This window comes from Thalassophryne amazonica, chromosome 5 (genome assembly GCF_902500255.1).
Source record: "Thalassophryne amazonica chromosome 5, fThaAma1.1, whole genome shotgun sequence".
NCBI classification, from domain to species: Eukaryota; Metazoa; Chordata; class Actinopteri; order Batrachoidiformes; family Batrachoididae; genus Thalassophryne; species Thalassophryne amazonica.
Window position 1 is genome coordinate 49,304,949 of NC_047107.1, and position 20,302 is coordinate 49,325,250.

At 42.0% G+C, this 20,302-nt stretch overlaps 1 protein-coding gene and 1 long non-coding RNA gene across 2 annotated transcripts in view; one reads left to right on the plus strand and one right to left on the minus strand.

The window, feature by feature from the left end:
• The window catches only part of si:ch211-166a6.5 (clustered mitochondria protein homolog), an 84,023-nt gene extending 69,687 nt beyond the window's left edge, over positions 1 to 14,336 (plus strand). Inside the window, exons 12-28 of the mRNA XM_034170150.1 lie at positions 1,195 to 1,629; positions 1,728 to 1,792; positions 1,878 to 1,982; positions 3,155 to 3,255; positions 3,352 to 3,504; positions 3,605 to 3,667; positions 3,760 to 3,992; positions 4,082 to 4,166; positions 8,080 to 8,233; positions 8,325 to 8,464; positions 8,601 to 8,681; positions 12,627 to 12,752; positions 12,841 to 12,950; positions 13,032 to 13,125; positions 13,205 to 13,330; positions 13,422 to 13,495; positions 13,609 to 14,336. Of these exons, the coding sequence (XP_034026041.1) occupies positions 1,195 to 1,629; positions 1,728 to 1,792; positions 1,878 to 1,982; positions 3,155 to 3,255; positions 3,352 to 3,504; positions 3,605 to 3,667; positions 3,760 to 3,992; positions 4,082 to 4,166; positions 8,080 to 8,233; positions 8,325 to 8,464; positions 8,601 to 8,681; positions 12,627 to 12,752; positions 12,841 to 12,950; positions 13,032 to 13,125; positions 13,205 to 13,330; positions 13,422 to 13,495; positions 13,609 to 14,062 (2,599 nt within the window). The 3' untranslated portion in view covers positions 14,063 to 14,336. The remainder of the gene's footprint in view (positions 1 to 1,194; positions 1,630 to 1,727; positions 1,793 to 1,877; positions 1,983 to 3,154; positions 3,256 to 3,351; positions 3,505 to 3,604; positions 3,668 to 3,759; positions 3,993 to 4,081; positions 4,167 to 8,079; positions 8,234 to 8,324; positions 8,465 to 8,600; positions 8,682 to 12,626; positions 12,753 to 12,840; positions 12,951 to 13,031; positions 13,126 to 13,204; positions 13,331 to 13,421; positions 13,496 to 13,608) is intronic.
• On the minus strand, positions 123 to 11,058 carry LOC117510446. Its single transcript, XR_004560730.1, has 3 exons — positions 11,049 to 11,058; positions 10,881 to 10,887; positions 123 to 244 (listed from the first exon to the last, which is right to left on the minus strand). It is a non-coding gene; the product is annotated as an uncharacterized LOC117510446 (long non-coding RNA).
• Positions 14,337 to 20,302: the final 5,966 nt, after the last annotated feature.

The following is a 20,302-nucleotide window of genomic DNA, read 5'->3' on the forward strand; positions in this document are numbered from 1 at the left end:
ATAGATGTGGCTCCTGGATCAGAACTCTCCATAGGTTGGATTGGAAATTTCCAATCTGTGAATTATGTTTGTATCAGAACTTGATACTGATACTGGAGCGGCTCGGCCCCATCCCTATTTGAAATCCTGTGAAACACCCATGTAATGAACATTGCTTAGGATGTTGGATGAAAAGGAACACATCATGTGCTGTGCTGCCTCCTGCTGAACACTGGCCCCTGCTGTACAGTTCAGGAATGTGCATCTGTACCCAGTTATGAATTTCATATTTAGGTAGGTAGGTAGATAGTGTAGGGTCTGTATGTGTACATGCACGTATGTTGCTTGTATATGGGGATATTTGGAATTCGTAGTAATATTACAAGGAATTGGTTAAACATACACATATGGTTACTGTTAAACACTAATATAAAGTTGTATATCATCTTTGCATTTGTCACATCACGATTGGTCACATGATCTTGGTTGACCTTGAAAAGTCAAATTAGTTTAAAATGGCTACTTAGAGGAATTGGCTACATATATAGCTATTGTTAAGATATATAGCATGTCTTTTTCCTGGTTCTCTCCCTCAGCCCCAACCAGTCCCAGCAGAAGACTGCCCCTCCCTGAGCCTGGTTCTGCTGGAGGTTTCTTCCTGTTAAAAGGGAGTTTTTCCTTCCCACTGTAGCCAAGTGCTTGCTCACAGGGGGTCGTTCTGACCGTTGGGGTTTTACATAATTATTGTATGGCCTTGCCTTACAATATAAAGCGCCTTGGGGCAACTGTTTGTTGTGATTTGGCGCTATATAAAAAAAATTGATTGATTGATTGATTGATATAAACTCATATTCCACCAAGAATAAAGGGGGTCAATGTTAAACAGAATTAATTAAATGTCTAGGCCACATAGAAACATTCATTGTGATATCACTAAATCACAAAGAATTAATCTGCATGACTGTCAAATATGCAAGAGGCAGGTGTTGCACTCTTTGAGTAATCCTTTTTGTTGTGTTACATTGAGATTTGGAGCTGTGTAAATAAGCTGAATCAATTCTTAATCCAAATGGTGAATTCCAGAAATGGTGTCATCTTGGTAGCATGAATAGAACACTCAGGTTCTGGTCTTATTTTGAGAGTTCAGATTGTGTCTTTTTATGCTCATACTATGCTAATAAATCAGTGTTTTTCTTCTGGTTTTGTCTTTATCAGAGGCTTGCTGTATGGGATAAATGCAGGTCCCCAAGAGTCCCCCCAACGTAGACACCTGCTAGAACTGTTGGCTCATGCTGCCAAAGCTCTTTCTATCCAAAAAAATGTTGTTGTGGCACCCAGCGGTCAAAAAGTACCGCTGTTCACATCCGTGGATGCTCAGGGACTGGTGGGCGCTGATGGTAGGTTTTACCTACTAGATGTGTTTAGGAGCTTCCCGCCTGATGTCAACTACCATTCAGGGGTGGAGCAAAAGAGCGACGAAGTCCCTGAACAAGAAGAGAAGAAAAAAAGCTGCAAAGTCAAAGAGAGAGACTGCAAGAAAGAGGAAAGCTCACAACAGAATGATCACTCAGATTTGGGACCTCCACAAAGTTTTCCTCATGGTCTCTGTAGGCTACGGCCAGAGTTGGTGCAGATCTTCATCCAGCACAAGTGAGTGCTGCGTAAGAAAAGAAAATATCTTTAACTGAGTATTTAAAGTTGTTCATTGAGCTGATGTTCTTCCCACAAACCCACAAACCCTCTTCCAGACATTCCCAGTTCACTCAAATTGTCAAAAAGAAGTTGGAGGAGAATGGAGACTCTGAAGCAGCTTGTAAGAATTGTTTTCAGATGATTTGCAATAACTGAATGTCATCAGTGACAATATATTGGTCATTTAATACTTCTTACTTTTGAAGCTGGCTCCCCAGGCAGTGCTGCAGTACGAGCTGCATGTAAAGAAGTGGGCTCGCTCAGTAACATCATCTTTGAGATGCGCTTCAACCCAAACATGTTCTGTCCAGGTATCAACAAAACACACACACCTACTGAGGCAACAGTGTACAGTAGCAATGAGTGTCCAACCAATTGGAAGCCACGGTCACATGCTGTAGCCATGTCATCCACTGACATATGACCTGGGGCATTGTCCTGATGAAAAAAGAAAAGAAGAGCCCTCTTCTGATCTTTCCTGGTGTTTTGATACCTTCATGTAACTGCCTCATCAAGATGGTGTAGTACTCTGAAACTGAGATATTTACCTTCTTTGGAGAGGGTAGGAACATGCTTTTCCAGTGCATGGATCAGCTCTTTTTCTTGGCTCAAAATGTTAGATCAAATACCCATCATAGGTTAGGAAACATTTAATGAAATGAGATACGACCTTCTTCAGAATGCTCCAGGTTCTCACTTGTCATGACAAGCCTGGTGTACTTTTGATCAGGAGTCAGAAGATATGACACCCACAGAACAGAAACCTTTAATCTTCTAAGTTTTGTACAGACTGTTCTTAGCTTTCATTGAGATTTCAGCAGCATTACCTGTATGATTAACAGTCAGCCACCTGAACATGATCAATGCTTTCACTACAGTGGAAGCTGCAGGCCATCCAGGCCATAGGGCATCTTCTAAACACACTCTGCCCCCTCTTAAATTCAACTGCTGCTGTTGCACTGTTGATAGAAATGTGGTGCACCATCCTTTATAGCAGCCACATTAGTATGAATGTCTTTGAGAGTTAATCCCTTCTACAGTGAAAAACTTTAATTTTGATCTTTGAGCCCAATGACTTTGATCTTTGTCAAAACAAACCCTTTAACCCTATTTAGGACTTTTGGGGTCCATTGGACCCCATGGCAATTGCTTTCTCCATATTGTGCTCACTAAAGTCCTGAATAGGGTTAAGGGCAATTCTGACTGTCATCACGTCAAACACAACAGCAACTTTGATGGAAATTTGCCAAAGTACCTGGAAGGAGTAAGGGAGCAGGCAGGGAAAGATTCACATTACAGTATTATACATCCTCCCGCCAACTTTCAACATTGTCTACAAAACACCACATATGGTCATATATCTGGTAAACAATCTAACACATTTACTTATCAATGCAATGAACGCATGCAAATAATCTTTTTAGTCAACCCATGGATGTTTCAGTGACCTCCTTCCAGCTTCACTTCCATCTCGTGTTTTCAGGACTGTCTTTCCCAAGTAGCGAAAGTGAGTCAAGGAAGCTGCAGGAGAGGTTACTGAAGGAAGCTGCAGCTTTTATTATCACACATCAGATACCAGCCTTTGTAAGTCATTCTTTTTTACACTCTATGTAGACACATCTATCGCACGTACGCAACAAGGTCACTGTTCATGTGTGCATGTACGTGTGGACTTTGCAGCTAGAGCACTGCCTGAAAACCAGTGACGCTCCAATGGATGGAACTACTTTGAAGCAGGCACTACACCAAACAGGCATCAATCTTCGATATCTAGGTCACGTGATCAAAGCCATTAGCCAATCAGAACACAGAGAGCGCCTGAGGCATATAATGGTGTGTGTGCTCATTGTGCATAATATTTAAACTGTACCTGGTCTTGATTATGTAACTTCCCTCTTTACCCCTTGTTTTGTGTTTTTGTCTATTCTTTAAGAGAGTGGTCATAGGTGAAATTTTCATCCGCTCAACAAAAAGAGTATTCAACAGTTTTGTCCAGGTACTTTAAGGCACAATTGTTGCTGCACACTACAGTTAGATTTCAGACCTGGGTGGTGAAGAACTGCAACCTCTCTGTTCATCTCTTTGCAGGGTGTGGACGTGTCTAGTCTCTCTGCAGCTGTCAGCCACTTCCTCTGTTGCCTGTTGGCTCCCCACTTTACACCCAGTGTTGTTGGGGAGGAGACAAAAAAAAAGTCAAGGCGGCGTGGCCGAGGGTCCGGGGCCACTGAAAGCACACCCTGGAGCACACTGAGTGGCACTGAGCTGTGGAACCAGGTCCACCAGGATGCCGTTGAAACATATAATATCTCTGACAGCCTAGGGTGAGGCCATGTCCTTTGTTTGTTCTTCACTCTTGTTTATTAGTGAAGCAACAGTTCATGTTTATATCTGTGTCTTCCCTCCTTGACAGATCTGGTCTCAGCCACCTCATGGAGCACTACGGGCTTCAAAAGCTCTCTGTCCTCAGGGAGTTCTGTTTAAAAACTGGAGTACAGGTAACAGATGTAAAATATGGCCCCAGTCTAAAACACTGTCATTACTACAGATAGATTAGGACAGACAGCTATAGGGGAAACCCACATCACCTAATCATATGACTTGTAGACAAATCATGTGACAATCAATGTATGGACAGAGTAGATAGCCCACTGTGCTGCACACAAGCATTGAGTGGATTGTCAAACTTTAAACAGCTGTCAAACTTTATTGCAGACTCCAACGTCCAAATAGACATACCATCATATACAAAACATAAAACAAATATATAGTATAAGAAAAGGTGTTATATCACGTAATATTAAAAAATAAATAAATAAATAAATATGTATACACATACACACACACATACATACACACACACACACACACACACACGTACAGACCTACACATACATACATAAAAAAGTGCTTATGCAAATTCAATAAAAAGGCATCTAATAAATAGAAACAGTAAAAGATGCCATTAAAAAAGAAAAAAAATGCATACACATTCTATAAAAGGCACAAATACCAATATTTCCACATATGGGATTGGTATCTAACAGAACTGCACCTGGGATTGGTCAACTGCATAATGAGATTATTCCGGGACCCCTGCAGTCTACATATAAACTTGTACATCAGTCTTCTCAGGGCAGCCTGTAAGTAAATCACAAAAAAGCTTGCTGGCACTACTACCCCTGGGCTTCTTGAGCAGGATTCTGAGACAGTCATTATACACAACCTGAAGTTTGCGCAAACTCTCCTTCTTATACCTCACCCAGAGGGGGGCTGTGTACATAGGGGTACAGTAAGCTCTATACAAGTTCACCTTCACTTCATCAGAGCAGTAATGAAATTTTCTCACTAACACATTGGCTTGGACATACAGCATTCTTCTTTGTCTGAGCATGTCAGCATCATCCTCCATATTATTGTTAACAATGTGTCCTAGATATTTTGCATTGGTGCACACAGACAGGGCTTGACCAGACAAATAGAAACCTGGGAAGTTAAGATGTTGATCCTCCTTGGTCCTACATATCATTATCATGCTCTTTTTGGCATTATACATGATGTCAAACCTGACCCCGTAGTCAGAACATATATTAAGAAGCTGTTGGAACCCTGCACTGCTGGGAGATATAATGGCCAAATCATCAGCATACATCAAGTGATTGATTAAGGTGTTGCCCACAATACACCCTGTTCTACAATCTCCCAACTGCCTTGACAGTTCATCCATGTACAGGCTGAATAGGCTTGGGGATAAAAGTCCACCCTGCCGTACCCCATTGCCAACTCTGAAGAGAGAAGATAAAAAACTCCCCCATTTCACCTGCATAGTCTGTCTGTCGTACCAATATGCCAGGATACGTATGATGCTACCCCTATGCTTCAACTTGGCGAAGAGCTTTTAATGGTTAACTCTATCACATGCCTTAGAGGCATCAATAAAGCCCACCAACACTGTTGAGCCATGCCCTCTGTACTTTTCTACTACTTCTTTTAATGCATAAATACACAAATCAGTATTATGCTTACTCTTAAAGCCAAATTGATTATCCGTGGTGCAAATAAAATCCCCAATTCTGTCAAATATGACACTATCTAGCACCTTTGACAGTATACTGGCTAGGGCAATAGGTCGATAGTTATCCATACTCCCTACCTTCCCAGCCTTGTCTTTGATGACAGGTACTAAAATAACTGTCAACATAGCATCTGGCAGAATACCATGCATTACCAATCCTGTAAAACAAATAGCCAGCAACACAGCAACCCTAGAGCTGGCAAGCTTCAGGTGCTCTGCAGTGATATTATCCATGCCACATGCCTTGTTATCAGCTAGTTGCCTTATGGCTTGGGAAATTTCACAGGGGCTTATGTGTACCACTTCCTCCTCTATATTACCTGTACAGCAGGGCTCACTTCTGACACAGTTGAACAGAGCAGCATAATGCTACCTCCATAGTTCAGTTATATTTTCTCCACCAAGTACACCCTCAATGTTACATGGCAGTGCTGTTTTAACCCTGTTTATCTTCTTCACTTCTTTCCAGAAGCCAGTGACATTGCTGTCAAGCAGTTTTCCAGCCATAGAGTCAGCTCTCAAGGCTTGCTCATGCTTGCGAACAAAGCGCACTGCATATTTGTATCTAGTATTGTTACCTTTTTATGCTCTATAACCGGCCCCTGCCTAGGTTTACCAGCAATTACCCAGGCTTTATGGGCCACCTTCGCTTCTGCATGGGGGCCAGCGACATACCTATTCCACCCAGGCTGAGCATTTACAGCTTTATTAGGGAGAGTGAGTAGAGGTCTGCTGGCTTCTGATAAGGCAAACACAATACAATTATACATTTCACAGAGGTCATCACAGTGAGAAGTGTCACTACAGTTAACATTCAAACATCGACTGGCATGCATAGGTAAATGTGTTTTGCTCAAAAGTGCATCTGATCTCCCACAATAAAACAATACATCCTCTGAGGACAGTTTAGTCCAGTCTATCTTAGCCTCACTTACGCTATTATCCTCCCTCATTATCTCAGGGAGACTAACAGTGTTAAGTATAAACTCAATAGGAAAATGATCAGTTGTGGTCACCTCATATAGTACTTTCATAGGCCCAAGCGTTGCATGAGCATCTGCAGTACATATCAGATAATCAAGCCAGCTAGTTGTTCTATGGGCTTCACTGTAGTAGGTAAAACGGTCTGCAGGTAGAAGCACCTGACTAGATAAAACCAAATTGTCTTCACACATCCTGATCATATGCTTAGCAAAGGAAGAAGCGTTATCAGAGATATCCGCATTCGTGTCTCCAACAACATAAACGGTTGTACAGCAATTCTCAACAATAAAAGAGTTAGTATATGCCAACCTATTCACATATTCATCATCATTATGTCTCGACTCATATGGTGTGTAGACATTCAGAATGATAAATTCTGTGTTACTCATCCTGACATGAACCCCAATACACCAGTCAGTTTCCAGTCGAACAACATTAATCACAGAGTCGAGCCTTTTATGCCACAGGATGGCCACACCCCCAGGGATTCTCCCCCAAATAATCCACTGAGAGAGATCTGTAGTTGACTCCCCAGCACCGTGAAAGTCATCATGAACAGAATTCAACCCTCCCAAATCCTGTTTGGAAAGGAAAGTCTCCTGTAAACACAGAATGTCACAACTTTGAAGTATTTTGTCCACCACAACATGTCGGGCTCTGTCCCCAGCGCTGTTACCTATGACAGTGGGCTGCGTCGTAATAAAGTCGTAATATAATATTTCGACTTTATTCTCATAATATTATAACTTTATTCTCGAAAAATTACGACTTTATTCTCGTAAAATTACGAATTTATTCTCGTAATATTTCGACTTTTTCTTGTAATATTACGACTTTTTTCTCATAAAATTACAACTTTATTCTTGTAATATTGCGACTTTTTTCTCGTAATATTATGACTTTATTCTCTATTCTCAAAGTCCAAAAAAAAAAAAAAATTCAACGTGGCCCTAAAACTCCGTTGTACTTTTCTCCTGCAATACCACAATTTTTTTTTTTTTTTTTTTTTTTTTTTTGTATTAATGACAAAAGAAATGTTTGTGTGCTTTGACAAGCATACACCATTTGAAGATTTGGACTGATTTTAGGTTACAACATAGACATGGGTTTTGTGTATTTGTGAAATGAGGGGAGTGTTGATGATGATCAAGGGCATTCTGTACTAGGCCAGGTGTATCCTTGGAGTCACTTTCAAATCTACTTTGAGTCAGTTTTACCAAATGGTCAACCACCATATGTAACCAAAACGTCTCCATTTAGTTACTGATAAGAAAGGTTTCATTACAATGTACCTGAGTTCACTTTACAAAACACTGGATTTGGTATAAGCATTATTTCTTTGTTTTCATCAGTTGAGACTGAGAGACTACTTCCTCGACAACCAAAGTAAAGCTCCCATCGGTGGTGATGACATCCTTAACATCTTCCCTGTTGTCAAGTATGTTCAGATGCCAATGGTGGATGCTACAAATGCATATCAGGCTGCTCAGAGTGCCAATCAGAAAGGTGGGCTACTGCAAGAAGGCACTTTGCAAAACTGTATCTACTGCAGTACTATATCTGTAATGTGTAAACACACTGCGCTCGTCAATTGTAGATCTGTTGGAAAAAGCCCATGAGCACCTGAAAGAAGCAGTCTATCTGTTTGATCGGGTGTGTGATGATCTGCACCCAGAGGCCTGTTACTGTCTCAGCTTGTTGGCTAAAGTGACCTTCTTACAGGGAAAAGCAGCTGAGGTATGGCCTACACTTCTTATCAGCTCGTCAAAATCTTTGCCAACATGTGGGCTGTTGCACAGTTTGTTCTGATTATTCAATTATATCATTCTGAACATTAATTTTTCTTATTATTGTGAATTTTTCCGTTGTGTAGGCTCGCAGCGTCCAGCTGAGAACAGTGGTTGTAAGTGAGAGGGTGTTTGGCTTTGATCATCCCAATACTGTCCAACAGTATGTGAGTATTGCTGCACTTTTTTTTTTTTAGCTCTGCTGGGGAAGTTATGCGATTACAGGGCTTTATTTCTAACTCTTACTAGAATTATTGAAAAGGTTTTCAGACAATCTCTCATAAACTTGGTGTAATTATCGTTCTTATCAAGAGGGCAAACCCATGAAAGCTTGGTGGTGTTATTCTGGTCCTGGATGTGGATTTCAAACCATTTGTGAGCATCCACTATGAACACAGAATAACTTGTTGGACCTGATTGTTGTCATGCTTGTGTCTATGTGTGGGCACATTATTGTAACACGATAACTCTGTAGTAATACCTGACAGGTGCTTCATATGGCTGGTAGTAGAGAAAATTCTTTGCATAAATATGCATATTAATGAGAATGAAGGGTTTTTTGTGAATACAATGTGAAGTCAGTAAGAATACATGATAAATGCTTCACATTTGCAATAGACATATAACACATATCCTAGTCAGTACATAAGCTGTTTATCTTTTAGAGGAGTTCTGTGTACGGTATATATTTTTGTCTGACAGGCAGGTTGGTCAAAAACGGTTGGACAGACATGCGAGGCTCACACAAACTCTGATTGGTAAAAGGCTTTATTGGTGTGGATAGCAGTTATCGGTACACAAGTAGGCAGTCCAAAAAACACCAGAGTAAAGGCGTGGTCGTTCAACAGACAGGAGGTCAGGAATACAACGAGGCAGGCAGGACTATGGAACATGAAGAAACAGAGCTGGACAGAAGGCACAAGGCACATCAATCTGGCAAGGAACTACAGCACCCAGTGAGCCTTATATAACCCCAGGTGATGATCTGCAAATTAGTGTGACTGTAGGACCTTTGTGGCCAGGATGGCGCTGGGATTGAACCCCGGACGGCTCGCACTAAAGACCATTACTCTACCAAGTCAGCTAAAGGGGAATTCCCCGTTACCCAAGCTAGCGGGAACGTCTTTTCAATCAGGACCCAGGACCTTCATCCTGCTACATATCTCCCCACCATTTTTGACTTCGTCCCAAAGTCACAGGTGCGTTTAAGCATGTTCTGTGACTACCCACATCCTGCCAACAACGCCAATTGTGACCGTAGGACCTTTGTGGCTGGGACGACGGTGGGATGGAACCCCAGATGGCTCGCACTAAAGACCAGAACTCTACCAGGTCAGCCAAAGGGGAATTCCCCATTAGCCACGCTAGCGGGAACATCTTTTCAATCAGGACCCAAGACCTTCATCCTGCTACATTAGGAACAGATGTGTGTGGAAAGCACCAGAACAAGGGTGTGGCCAGAGAGAGAGAAACACCCACCAACAAGACCCTAGGGACAGACAAGACAGATAGAGACAGACAAACCCAAGCAGAAAAAAATCAGCAAGAGAATGAACATACAGAAAACCATTGAAACAAAGAAAATAACAAAACAGACCAAAACAAAATAAAACAGACAATCAGACAAAATCTCAAACCCTGATAGTCGATCTTTATACCAAATTCAGCAACTGCTCAGCCTTTTTCAAGGTGCAGTACAGCACCAGACTCATCAACTCTTTTTCACTTAGCAATGATGATCTTTACTGGGAAGTGGGAGCATTTGCCTTTACCTCAGTTCCACACTGTGTAAACCTTCCAGTCAAAAAAGTCTTAATTAAAACATGTCCATTTGTTTTTCAGAAGTCATTGTCAAGCTGAAGTGGCTGTTACTTATCAAGAACTTTATTTACTCTCTATGCAACACTTTTATAGGGCACTGCAGTCTCTTTTGAGGGCAGGTGCTAACGGGGTAAAATATAATGCATATGATGTAATTTCTGTACTTCTGGGGGTAAAACCACAGCATTTTCAATGGGTTTTTGGGCAAATTACACACAAACAAAGTGGACATGTGTTGCAGTTGTTATGTGTCGACGCGGGTTGAGGAGCGGACCTGCGTCTGACGGAACCCAGCACTAAAATAACCAGAAAGCGGTTCCAATAACAAAACAATTTATTTTTTCCACCCTCTGGTGCATAACAAAGTGTATGAACAAAAGATGCGTCAGTCTGGTGGAGTGAAGGCTGGCACGCTCTCCAGCGCCTAAAAGGATCGAAGCCCGGCGCTTCTGGACTCACTTTACCGCCAAACACCCCCCAGGTGGACACGACAAACCGACTCTCTGCGAAGGATAGAAAAGGTGAGGTAAGTCAGCAGCTACAACCAATATCCTTCAAAAGGCACACACTATCAGCAACACATTCAGGTCTGTATTTAAGCTTTATGTAAATGAGCAGCTTCTCACAACAGGTGGAGGATTACCACTCCGCATGCCACGGCAGTGAGAAGCGAGCTGCACAATTCTCATCACAGTTCAAATCTACTGCGTAACAAAATACCAAGTTACTATCAACAATTAGTCAAACAATTAATCACCTCAGATGTGTGCTGACAGCATGTGTCCCTCACCCTTCTTCCTTCACAGGCACGATGTGTCAAACCCAGGCGCGGTCCTCAGCGTCTCACAAACGAACATCACAAGGTCGAGTTCCCGGCAATTCTGCTTGGATCACACATGGCTTAAATGCAGAACGCCATCTCATTATCTGCTTCAGCTGAAAGTCTTTAAGGTTGCACGTGAGCACCATCCACAGGTGCTGCACATAACGCTGATGAGGGTGAAGGACTCTTCAGCCAGCACCTTCTCCACAGACAAATCAGTTTTCATACCACCTGGAGAGCAAAGAAAAGAAAAGAACACCAAAATGTCGAGCCACACCCCCCCAACACACAACAGCAGTTTGTTTATGACCTGGAGCACAAACACGTCAAGGCAGTTTTGCAGAAGAGAGAACGCAGCTACTCTGGTTAGCTGTGTAGGCTAATGCCGCGTTCACACCGGGCACGACCAGATGCCACAAATTTGCTTCGGTCAAGTGGAGATGGACGCACCACCATCGCCCAGTGTGTCACTCTGCTTTCACTGCGAAAATTCGCCCCAGTGTGTCATCAAATAGGAGGAGCTTCCATTCCGCTCGCCAGCTCCGGTTGTCAGTCAAGTTAACATGACGGACCTTGATCACATGGAGCGAGTTGTTGTGGAAAGCTCCCAATTCGGGGAGTATCATTATTTGCTGCAGGACCTGCGTCTGGATAACGGCCGCTTTCAGCGGTCCTTCCACCTCTGCATGACCCAGTTTGAGGACCTCCTGTCCCGTTCGCGCTCGCACATGTAAACAATAAAAAAAAAAAAAAAAACTCTGCTGCTTGCTGTGGGACTGCTGCTCGCTCTTCCCCCAAAAACTCTGTCATAATTGTGAAATAAAGGACAAAAGAGACATAAGTCCTACTCACAGGCTGGCTACCAGAGACAGGACATGTTCACATCTTCAGTCAAACTCCAGACATCTCCAGGTCACTACATATTCAGTCCCTGATTGGTCGTCGCAGCGCGACAAGATGAAAAAGTTCAGATTTTTCAACTTGGGGAGGACGGCAACGCGACGTGACGCAATATCGTGCCACAGACGCGCCAATTGCTCAAAATCGCTTCACTCGCGTCGCTTCATTCGCATCCATCGCGTCGCGTTGCGTGACTTGGCGCCAAAACGCGTCCTTCCATAGGGATTACATGGCAACCTGTCGCTGCTGTCGCTTGCGTCGCACCCGGTGTGAACGCGGCATTACACTTACCGACAGATCTCCCACTCACTTTGTCTTCCTTTCTCCACTGGGAACCAAAAAAAAAAACACTTTTCCCGACTTCTTTGGTGATTGCAGCCAAAACAAAATGGTACACCATTTATCCGTGTGAAAGTTATGCTGTGTATATATTGCACAAAGGAAATGGAGGTCTCCGTAAGTGGTCAAATCCCGTGATATCATGCAGGGTTCAAACGAGACTGCGGTGCCCTACTATATTGTCTGCACAGTATTTTATGAGTAGTGTGTTACTGTTTTGCATTTTTAGGTGCTTTTGGCTGTGTATTTTTATGCTGGAGGGGAGAGCGTCCTGGCCCAGAAGTGTCTCCTCAGAGCTCGGCTGTTAATACTATCGATCCACGGAGAAGACCATCCCTACACTGCCACAGTGGATGTAGGTTCCAGAAGCTCAGTCTCAGTTGTCTTCACACAACACTTTATTTTTTATTAACAACAATCCTCTTGGATGTTTTTTCTTGTAGAGTTGTCTGGGGTTGGTCTTGACAGGCGACCAGGCAGGACAGTTCCTTAAAAATGCCTACAGACTGAACACTTCTTTCTTTGGACCCACAAATTTGCATACTGCTCTCAAGTAAGACATTGTGAAAATTCCACAAATATTGTGTAGAAAGTGTCTTATTCTGACCGTTGATCTCTCTGAACATCTTTGCAGTCAGCATCTGTTGGCCCAGTGGCTGTGCAGTAAGGGTGACTACCGAACTGCTATGACCCACGAGAAAGATGCTCTTGCTGCTTTTACCTCCATGGTCAGTGTATGCAAGTATGAAATGGATAAGATGACAGGCTGTGCATTGTGTATTATCTAACAGAAGTTTTCTGTCTCAGTTTGGTGAGGATCACCCTCAGACACGACGCAGCACAGAGTTCCTGTCCACCATCACTAAGCAAGCAGTGCAGGTGGAACGTTGTCTCAGGCAAGCAGGACCTGACAGCACAGAGCAGACAGTAGAGGTATGGCAAGGATCTCACATTGTCTGATATAATTATCTGCTTCATATCTTAAGAATAAAATTAATAAAAATTTTAAACCCTCTGTGCAAAGTGCATAAACCCCACAGCTGAAACCATTCTGGAGCAGATGGTAATCATCACAGGGATCAGAGCGATTGCACACAGGTGAATATTCTTTTACTCAAACGTGTGGAAACTGTGTGAATGCTGGTGATTCTGATGGAGTTAAACATCTGCTGACCTCAAACATGACACTCACACAGACATTGTTTCCTCAGAGACAGGATCCAGGAGTATAAACAGAAACTACTGGAACAAAAGACATCAGAAGCAAAGGAAGAGTCCAAGACAGCAAGAAACAAGCCCGATGCCTCAGAGACTGCAAATAGACCAGAGAACTGCTCAGATCAAGAAACTGAATGTGGGAAGGAAATTAAGGATGGAGGACACCCAGTGGAAGAGAATGCCAATGATAACCAAGAGAAGACACTAGTGCAAGGCCTCTGTGTGGAGAACGCTGCTGTAATTCCAGCCAACGGTCATGTAGCAGAGTCAGCCGAACAAAGTCTGAATGACGAACAAACAGAAGCTAGTGGCGCAGTTTCAGATGTGGAGCTTGGAGTTAATGGGGAGGCACCTAAAACTGATGTACTAATCAAACAAAAGAGTTGCATGGCCAACAAAGAGTGCACAAAAGCTGGTACAATCCTTAATGAGATGAAGTCAGATTAGATTAACTGTGAAATAAATGAAGCCTTGGACATCACTGCTGGCCCATCAGTGTTGAAGAATAAAGAAACTCCAGCAGATGTTTCACAAGTTACCAAAGGAGTTGGAGACCAAGAGGCTGTCGTCAATGGGGTAGCAGATGGTAACATCACTGCAAACGGACTAACCGACAAGTGAGAACATACAGGGTGGGCCAATAAAATGTTACCACTTTTTGATCGTACACAAGTTTTTGAAACGAGTATTTATTCGAAAATTTTATTTTACAGCCTTGGAACAGAAGCATCAAATTAACATTTGATACCAAAGGTTTCCCACTTTGCCTCTTGTTTTCCACACAGTTCAATAATTGATGACAGGTTCAATCCACACTCTTCTTTGGATTACAAAAGTAACATTTTATTGGCCCACCCTGTAAACTGCTAGTGCATACACATTTTTTCTGCTAACTGCTGTAGGATAAAAGTTTCCAGGGATGGTTGCTTCATTCCTGAATGAGTTTAAAGAAGCCAAATTAGAAAAGCAAAGTAATGTAACAGAGTGAAAGAATGAGTCTCATGATGTGTGGAATTATTGCTAATGCTGGGAGAGGGCTGTTTGTGTTACTTTTTGAACAATAAACTTTTTACTGTTTGTGAAAATGTGTCTCCTCATTCTCAACTTTCATTTACTGGACAATGCATGTGCATTGTCCACTAAATTGAGCCAGGTAAACAATTGACATGAATATAAACCACCCACTCCTACCTGGAAATGTCCAACAGTAGCTTAAAAAGAGAAAGTCTACGCGACTTGAGCAGTGCTTTTGAGTTCAAGGAACTACAAGACTATTAAACCTTTGTGAAGTGCCTTTGAGTGAGCTATGTTGTAATTTGGCATTATATAAATAAACTGTCCCACAGAACAATTAATAAAGTATCTATCTATCATCTATCTAGAACAGGTGCACAATAAGAGAAAGCTCTGCGGCCTGCTGACATCTTTTTAACCTTAGGACACATAATAAAACCAGACATCCTAAGAAAGCAGAACATGGGCCGGTACATAAGATTTAAATAGGTTAGACAGGTGGGGAGGCACTAGTCCATGAATGATTTTGTAAGTTAGTAACAAAACTTTAAAGTTAGACCTCACAGAGACAGGAAGCCAGCGAAAGGAGGCCAAAATCTGGGTAATGTGGTCAAAGTGTCTGCTTCTATTCATATTTATAGGAACAGCATTTTGAACAAGTTGGAGACCTCTAATGCTGGACTGCAGTAAGGTTGAGAATAGCATGTTGCAGTAATCTGATCTATAAGAGACAAAGGCTCAGAACATCTCCATCAGCCATACACAGGATAGGACAAATCCTCACTATGCTGGGTTGCATGGAGATGAAAGAAAGTCCTAGTGAGTTCTCTAAAGTGTAGGTCAAAGAACAGCGTGGGCTCAAAGATTACGCCAAGATTTCACACACACACACACATATATATATATGTGTATATATATATATATGTGTGTGTGTGTGTGTGTGAAATCTTGTGTGTGAAACACAAGATGACTGTCAATCTCCCTCGGTCTGGGATTCCATGCAAGATCTCACTTTGTGGGGAAGGATGATTCTGAGAAAGCTCAGAACTACACAGCAGAACCTGGTCAATGACCTGAAGAGAGCTGGGACCACAGTCACAAAGATTACATTAGTAACACATGATGCTGTCATGGTTTAAATCCTGCAGGGCAGCAAGGTCCCCCTGCTCAAGCCAGCACATGTCCAGGACCGTTTGAAGTTCACCAGTGACCATCTGGATGATCCAGAGGAGGAATGGGAGAAGGTCGTATGGTCAGATTAGACCAGTATAGAGCTTTTTGGAATCAACTCCACTTACCATGTTTAGAGGATGAGAACAACCCCAAGAAAACCATCCCAACCGTGAAGCATGGGGGTGGAAACATCATACTCTGGGGGTGCTCTTCTGCAAAGGGGACAGGACGACTACACCGTATTGAAGGGAGGATGGATGGGGTCATGTATTCCGAGATTTTGGCAAACAACCTCCTTCCCTCAGTAAGAGCATTGAAGATGGGTCATGGCTGGGTCTTCCAGCATGACAATGACCCCAAACACACAGCCAGGGCAATTAAGGAGGGGCTCTGTAAGAAGCATTTCAAGGTCCTGGAGTGGCCTGACCAGTCTCCAGACCTGAACTCAATAGAAAATCTTTGGAGGGAGCTGAAACTCCAAATCTGAAAGATCTAGAGAAGATATGTATGGAGGAGTGGACCAAAATCCCTGCTGAAATGTGTGCAAACCTGGTGAAAAACTACAGGAAACATTTGACCTCTGTAATTGCAAACAAAGGCTACTGTACCAAATATTAACATTGATTTTCACAGGTGTTCAAATACTTATTTGCAGCAGTAACATGCAAATATTTAAAAAAATTAAAAAAATCATACACTGTGATTTACGGATTTTTTTTATTTTTTTTTTTTAATTATGTCTCTCACAGTGGACATGCACCTAAGATGAAAATTTCAGACCCCTCCATGATTTCTAAGTGGGAGAACTTATATATACATATACACATACATACATATATGGGTGATTCTTAGACTAGTTGTCCCACACTATTGCCGTAATTTCCACCACAACACTGTAATGTCCCTTTAAACAGTTTGTATGAAAGATTGTTTGGGTAGTTTCTATGGAGATAAACAGTGACATCAGAGCACATGTATATAGCGCCAAATCACAACAAACAGTTGCCCCAAGGCACTTTATACTGTAAGGCAATGGTGTGGTGGAAATTACATTTACAAGGCCAATAGTGCCCGTAGTTAAAGAATCACCCATATATATACACACGAGGTCTGTTAGAAAAGTAACGTACCTTTTTATTTTTTTCAAAAACTATATGGATTTGATTCATATGTTTTTACGTCAGCCAAGCTTGAACCTTCGTGCGCATGCATGAGTTTTTCCACGCCTGTCGGTTGCGTCATTCACCTGTGGGCAGGCTTTGAGTGAGCACTGCTCCACTCCTCTCGTCATTGTTTCATTGCGAGGAAATGGCGGAATGATTTGGGCTTTTTTTTCCATCAGAATTTTTTCAGAAACTGTTAGAGACAGGCAGCTGGAAACCATTCGAAAAATTTATCTGGCATTCGGTGAAAATTTTACAGGCTTCACAGAGAGTAAGGAGTGTTACTACAGCTTTAAGGACGGCCCACAATGGCGCACCGCACTCCGAGCTGCCATCGAGAGGCAGAAACCACCACATCATTTCTAAACGGATGGCTGTCTGGAGCCACGACCGTCGTGTGCAATTTCTCTGGTTATCACAAGAGCTGGACATCACCCATTTTCTGGCAGATTTCACTTTTAACAAGAGATTTTGTCATGGAAAGCCGTGTGGAGGCTTCGCGCGTCACGACCGATTCGCTGATGAAGCGAGACAAAGGAACACCTCCGTTTCGGAGTGTCAGAGGACAATTTGGGACGTGCCCAGCTCTCCACAATTTCTCTTATACTCACTCGACTGGTAAGCACTGACAAAATCTCTTGTTAAAAGTGAAATCTGCCAGAAAATGGCTGATGTCCAGCTGTTGTGATAACCAGAGAAATTGCACACGACGGTCCCGGCTCCACACAGCCATCCGTTTAGAAATGATGTGGTGGTTTCTGCCTCTCGATGGCGGCTCGGAGCGCGGTGCGCCATTGTGGGCTGTCCTTAAAGCTGTAGTAACACAACTTATTCTCTGTGAAGCCCGTAACATTTTCACCGAAAGCCAGATAAATTTTTCGAACGGTTTCCAGCTGCCTGTCTCTTAACAGTTTCTGAAAAAATTCTGATGGAAAAAAAAAGCCCAAATCATTCCGCCATTTCCTCGCAATGAAACGACGAGAGGGGTGGAGCAGTGCTCACTCAAAGTCTACCCACAGGCGAATGATGCAACCGACAGGCGTGGAAAAACTCACGCATGCGCACGAAGGTTCAAGCTTGGCTGACGTAAAAACATATGAATCAAATCCATATAGTTTTTGAAAAAAATAAAAAGGTCCGTTACTTTTCTAACAGACATATATATATATATATATATATATATATATATATATATATATATACACACACATACACAAACACAACCCCAATTCCAATGAAGTTGGGACATTGGGTGAAATGTAAATAAAATGGTGATTCTTTAACTACGGGCACTATTGGCCTTGTAAATGTAATTTCCACCACACCATTGCCTTACAATATAAAGCGCCTTGGGGCAACTGTTTGTTGTGATTTGGCGCTATATACATGTGCTCTGATGTCACTGTTTATCTCCACAGAAACCACCCAAACAATCTTTCATATAAACTGTTTAGGGACATTACAGTGTTGTGGTGGAAATTACGGCAATAGTGTGGGACAACTACATTTTGTTTAAAAAAAAAAATCACAACAATTGTATGACATTGAATACCCCAATTATGTTTTGATTATTTTACTGATATTTTATTCAGAGATATTTTAAAACATTAGAAAAATGTTTACCATTCATTTTTATCATTGAAGATCAAAAGTCTGGGTGTGGGACAAGCACAAAACGGCAATATTTGCATATAATGATGCTGAAAAAAGGTGAAAAAGTCATCATAGACTACTAGAACAAATTTCTTAACACACTTTCATTGTAAAGATAACTATAAAAGTGTGAAATTTCCCTTTTTCTGTTTTTCATACAATATGATCAAAGGACATAAGTGCCCGTAGTCTAAGAATCACCCAAAAACAGAATACAATGATTTGCAAATCCTCTTCAACTTATATTCAATTAAATACACCACAAAGACACAATATTTAATGTTCAAACTGATAAACTTTAGTGTTTTTGTGCAAAGATTTGCTCATTTTGAAATGGATGCCTGCAACACATTTCAAAAAAGCTGGGACGGGTGACAAAAGACTGGGAAAGTTGATGAATGCTCAAAGAACACCTATTTGGAACATTCCACAGGTGAACAGGCTATTTGGAAACAGGTGAGTGTCATGACTGGGTATAAAAGAAGCATCCCCAAAATGCTCAGCCATTCACAAGCAAAGATGGGACGAGGATCATCACTTTGTGAACTGCGTGAAAAAATTGTCCAACAGTTTAAGAACAATTGTTCTCAGTATTCAACTGCAAGGAATTTAGGGATTCCATCATCTACAGTCCATAATATAATCAGAAGATTCAGAAAATCTGGAGAACTTTCTACATGTAAGCAGCAAGGCTGAAAACAAACATTGAATGTCCATGACCTTCGATCCCTCAGTGCATCCCTCACTGCATTAAAAACAGACATTATTGTGTAAAGGATCTTACTGCGTGGGTTAAGGAACACTTCAGAAAACCATTGTCAGTTAACACAGTTCGTCGCTACATCTACAAGTGCAAGTTAAAACTCTACCGTGCAAAGCAAAAGCCATACATCAACAACATCCAGAAATGCTGCCACCTTCTCTGGGCCCACGCTCATTTGAAATGGACAGACGCAAAGTGGATTGATGAGTCCACATTTCAAATTGTTTTTGGAAATCATGGCCATCGTGTCCTCCGGACAAAAGACTACCCAGATTGTTACCAGCACAAAGTTCAAAAGCAGCATCTGTGGTGGTATAGGGGTGTGTTAGTGCCCATGGTATGGGCAACTTACACATCTGTGATAGCACCATCAATGCTGAAAGGTACATCCAGGTTTTGGAGCAACACATGCTCCCATCCAAGCAACGTCTTTCAGGGTCATCCCTGCTTATTTCAGCAAGACAATGCCAAGCCACATTCTGCATGTGTTACAACAGTGTGGCTTCATAGTAAAAGATGTGGGTATTAGACTGGCCTGCCTGCAGTCCAGACCTGTTGCCCATTGAAAATGTGTGGTGCATTATGAAGCGCAAAATATGTCAACGGAGACCCCGGACTGTTGAACAACTAAAGTTGTACATCAAGCAAGAATGGGAAAGAATTTCACCTTCAAAGCTTCAACAATTAGTGTCTTCAGTTCCCAAACAGAGTGTTAGAAGGAAAGGTGATGTAACAGTGGTAAACATACCACTGTCCCAGCTTTTTTGAAATGTGTTGCAGGCATCCATTTCAAAATGAGCAAATATTTGCACAAAAACAAAGTTTCAGTTTGAAGAGGATTTGCAATTCATTGTATTCTGTTTTTATTTACATTTTACCTAACGTCCCAACTTCATTGGAATTTGGGTTGTAATATCACAC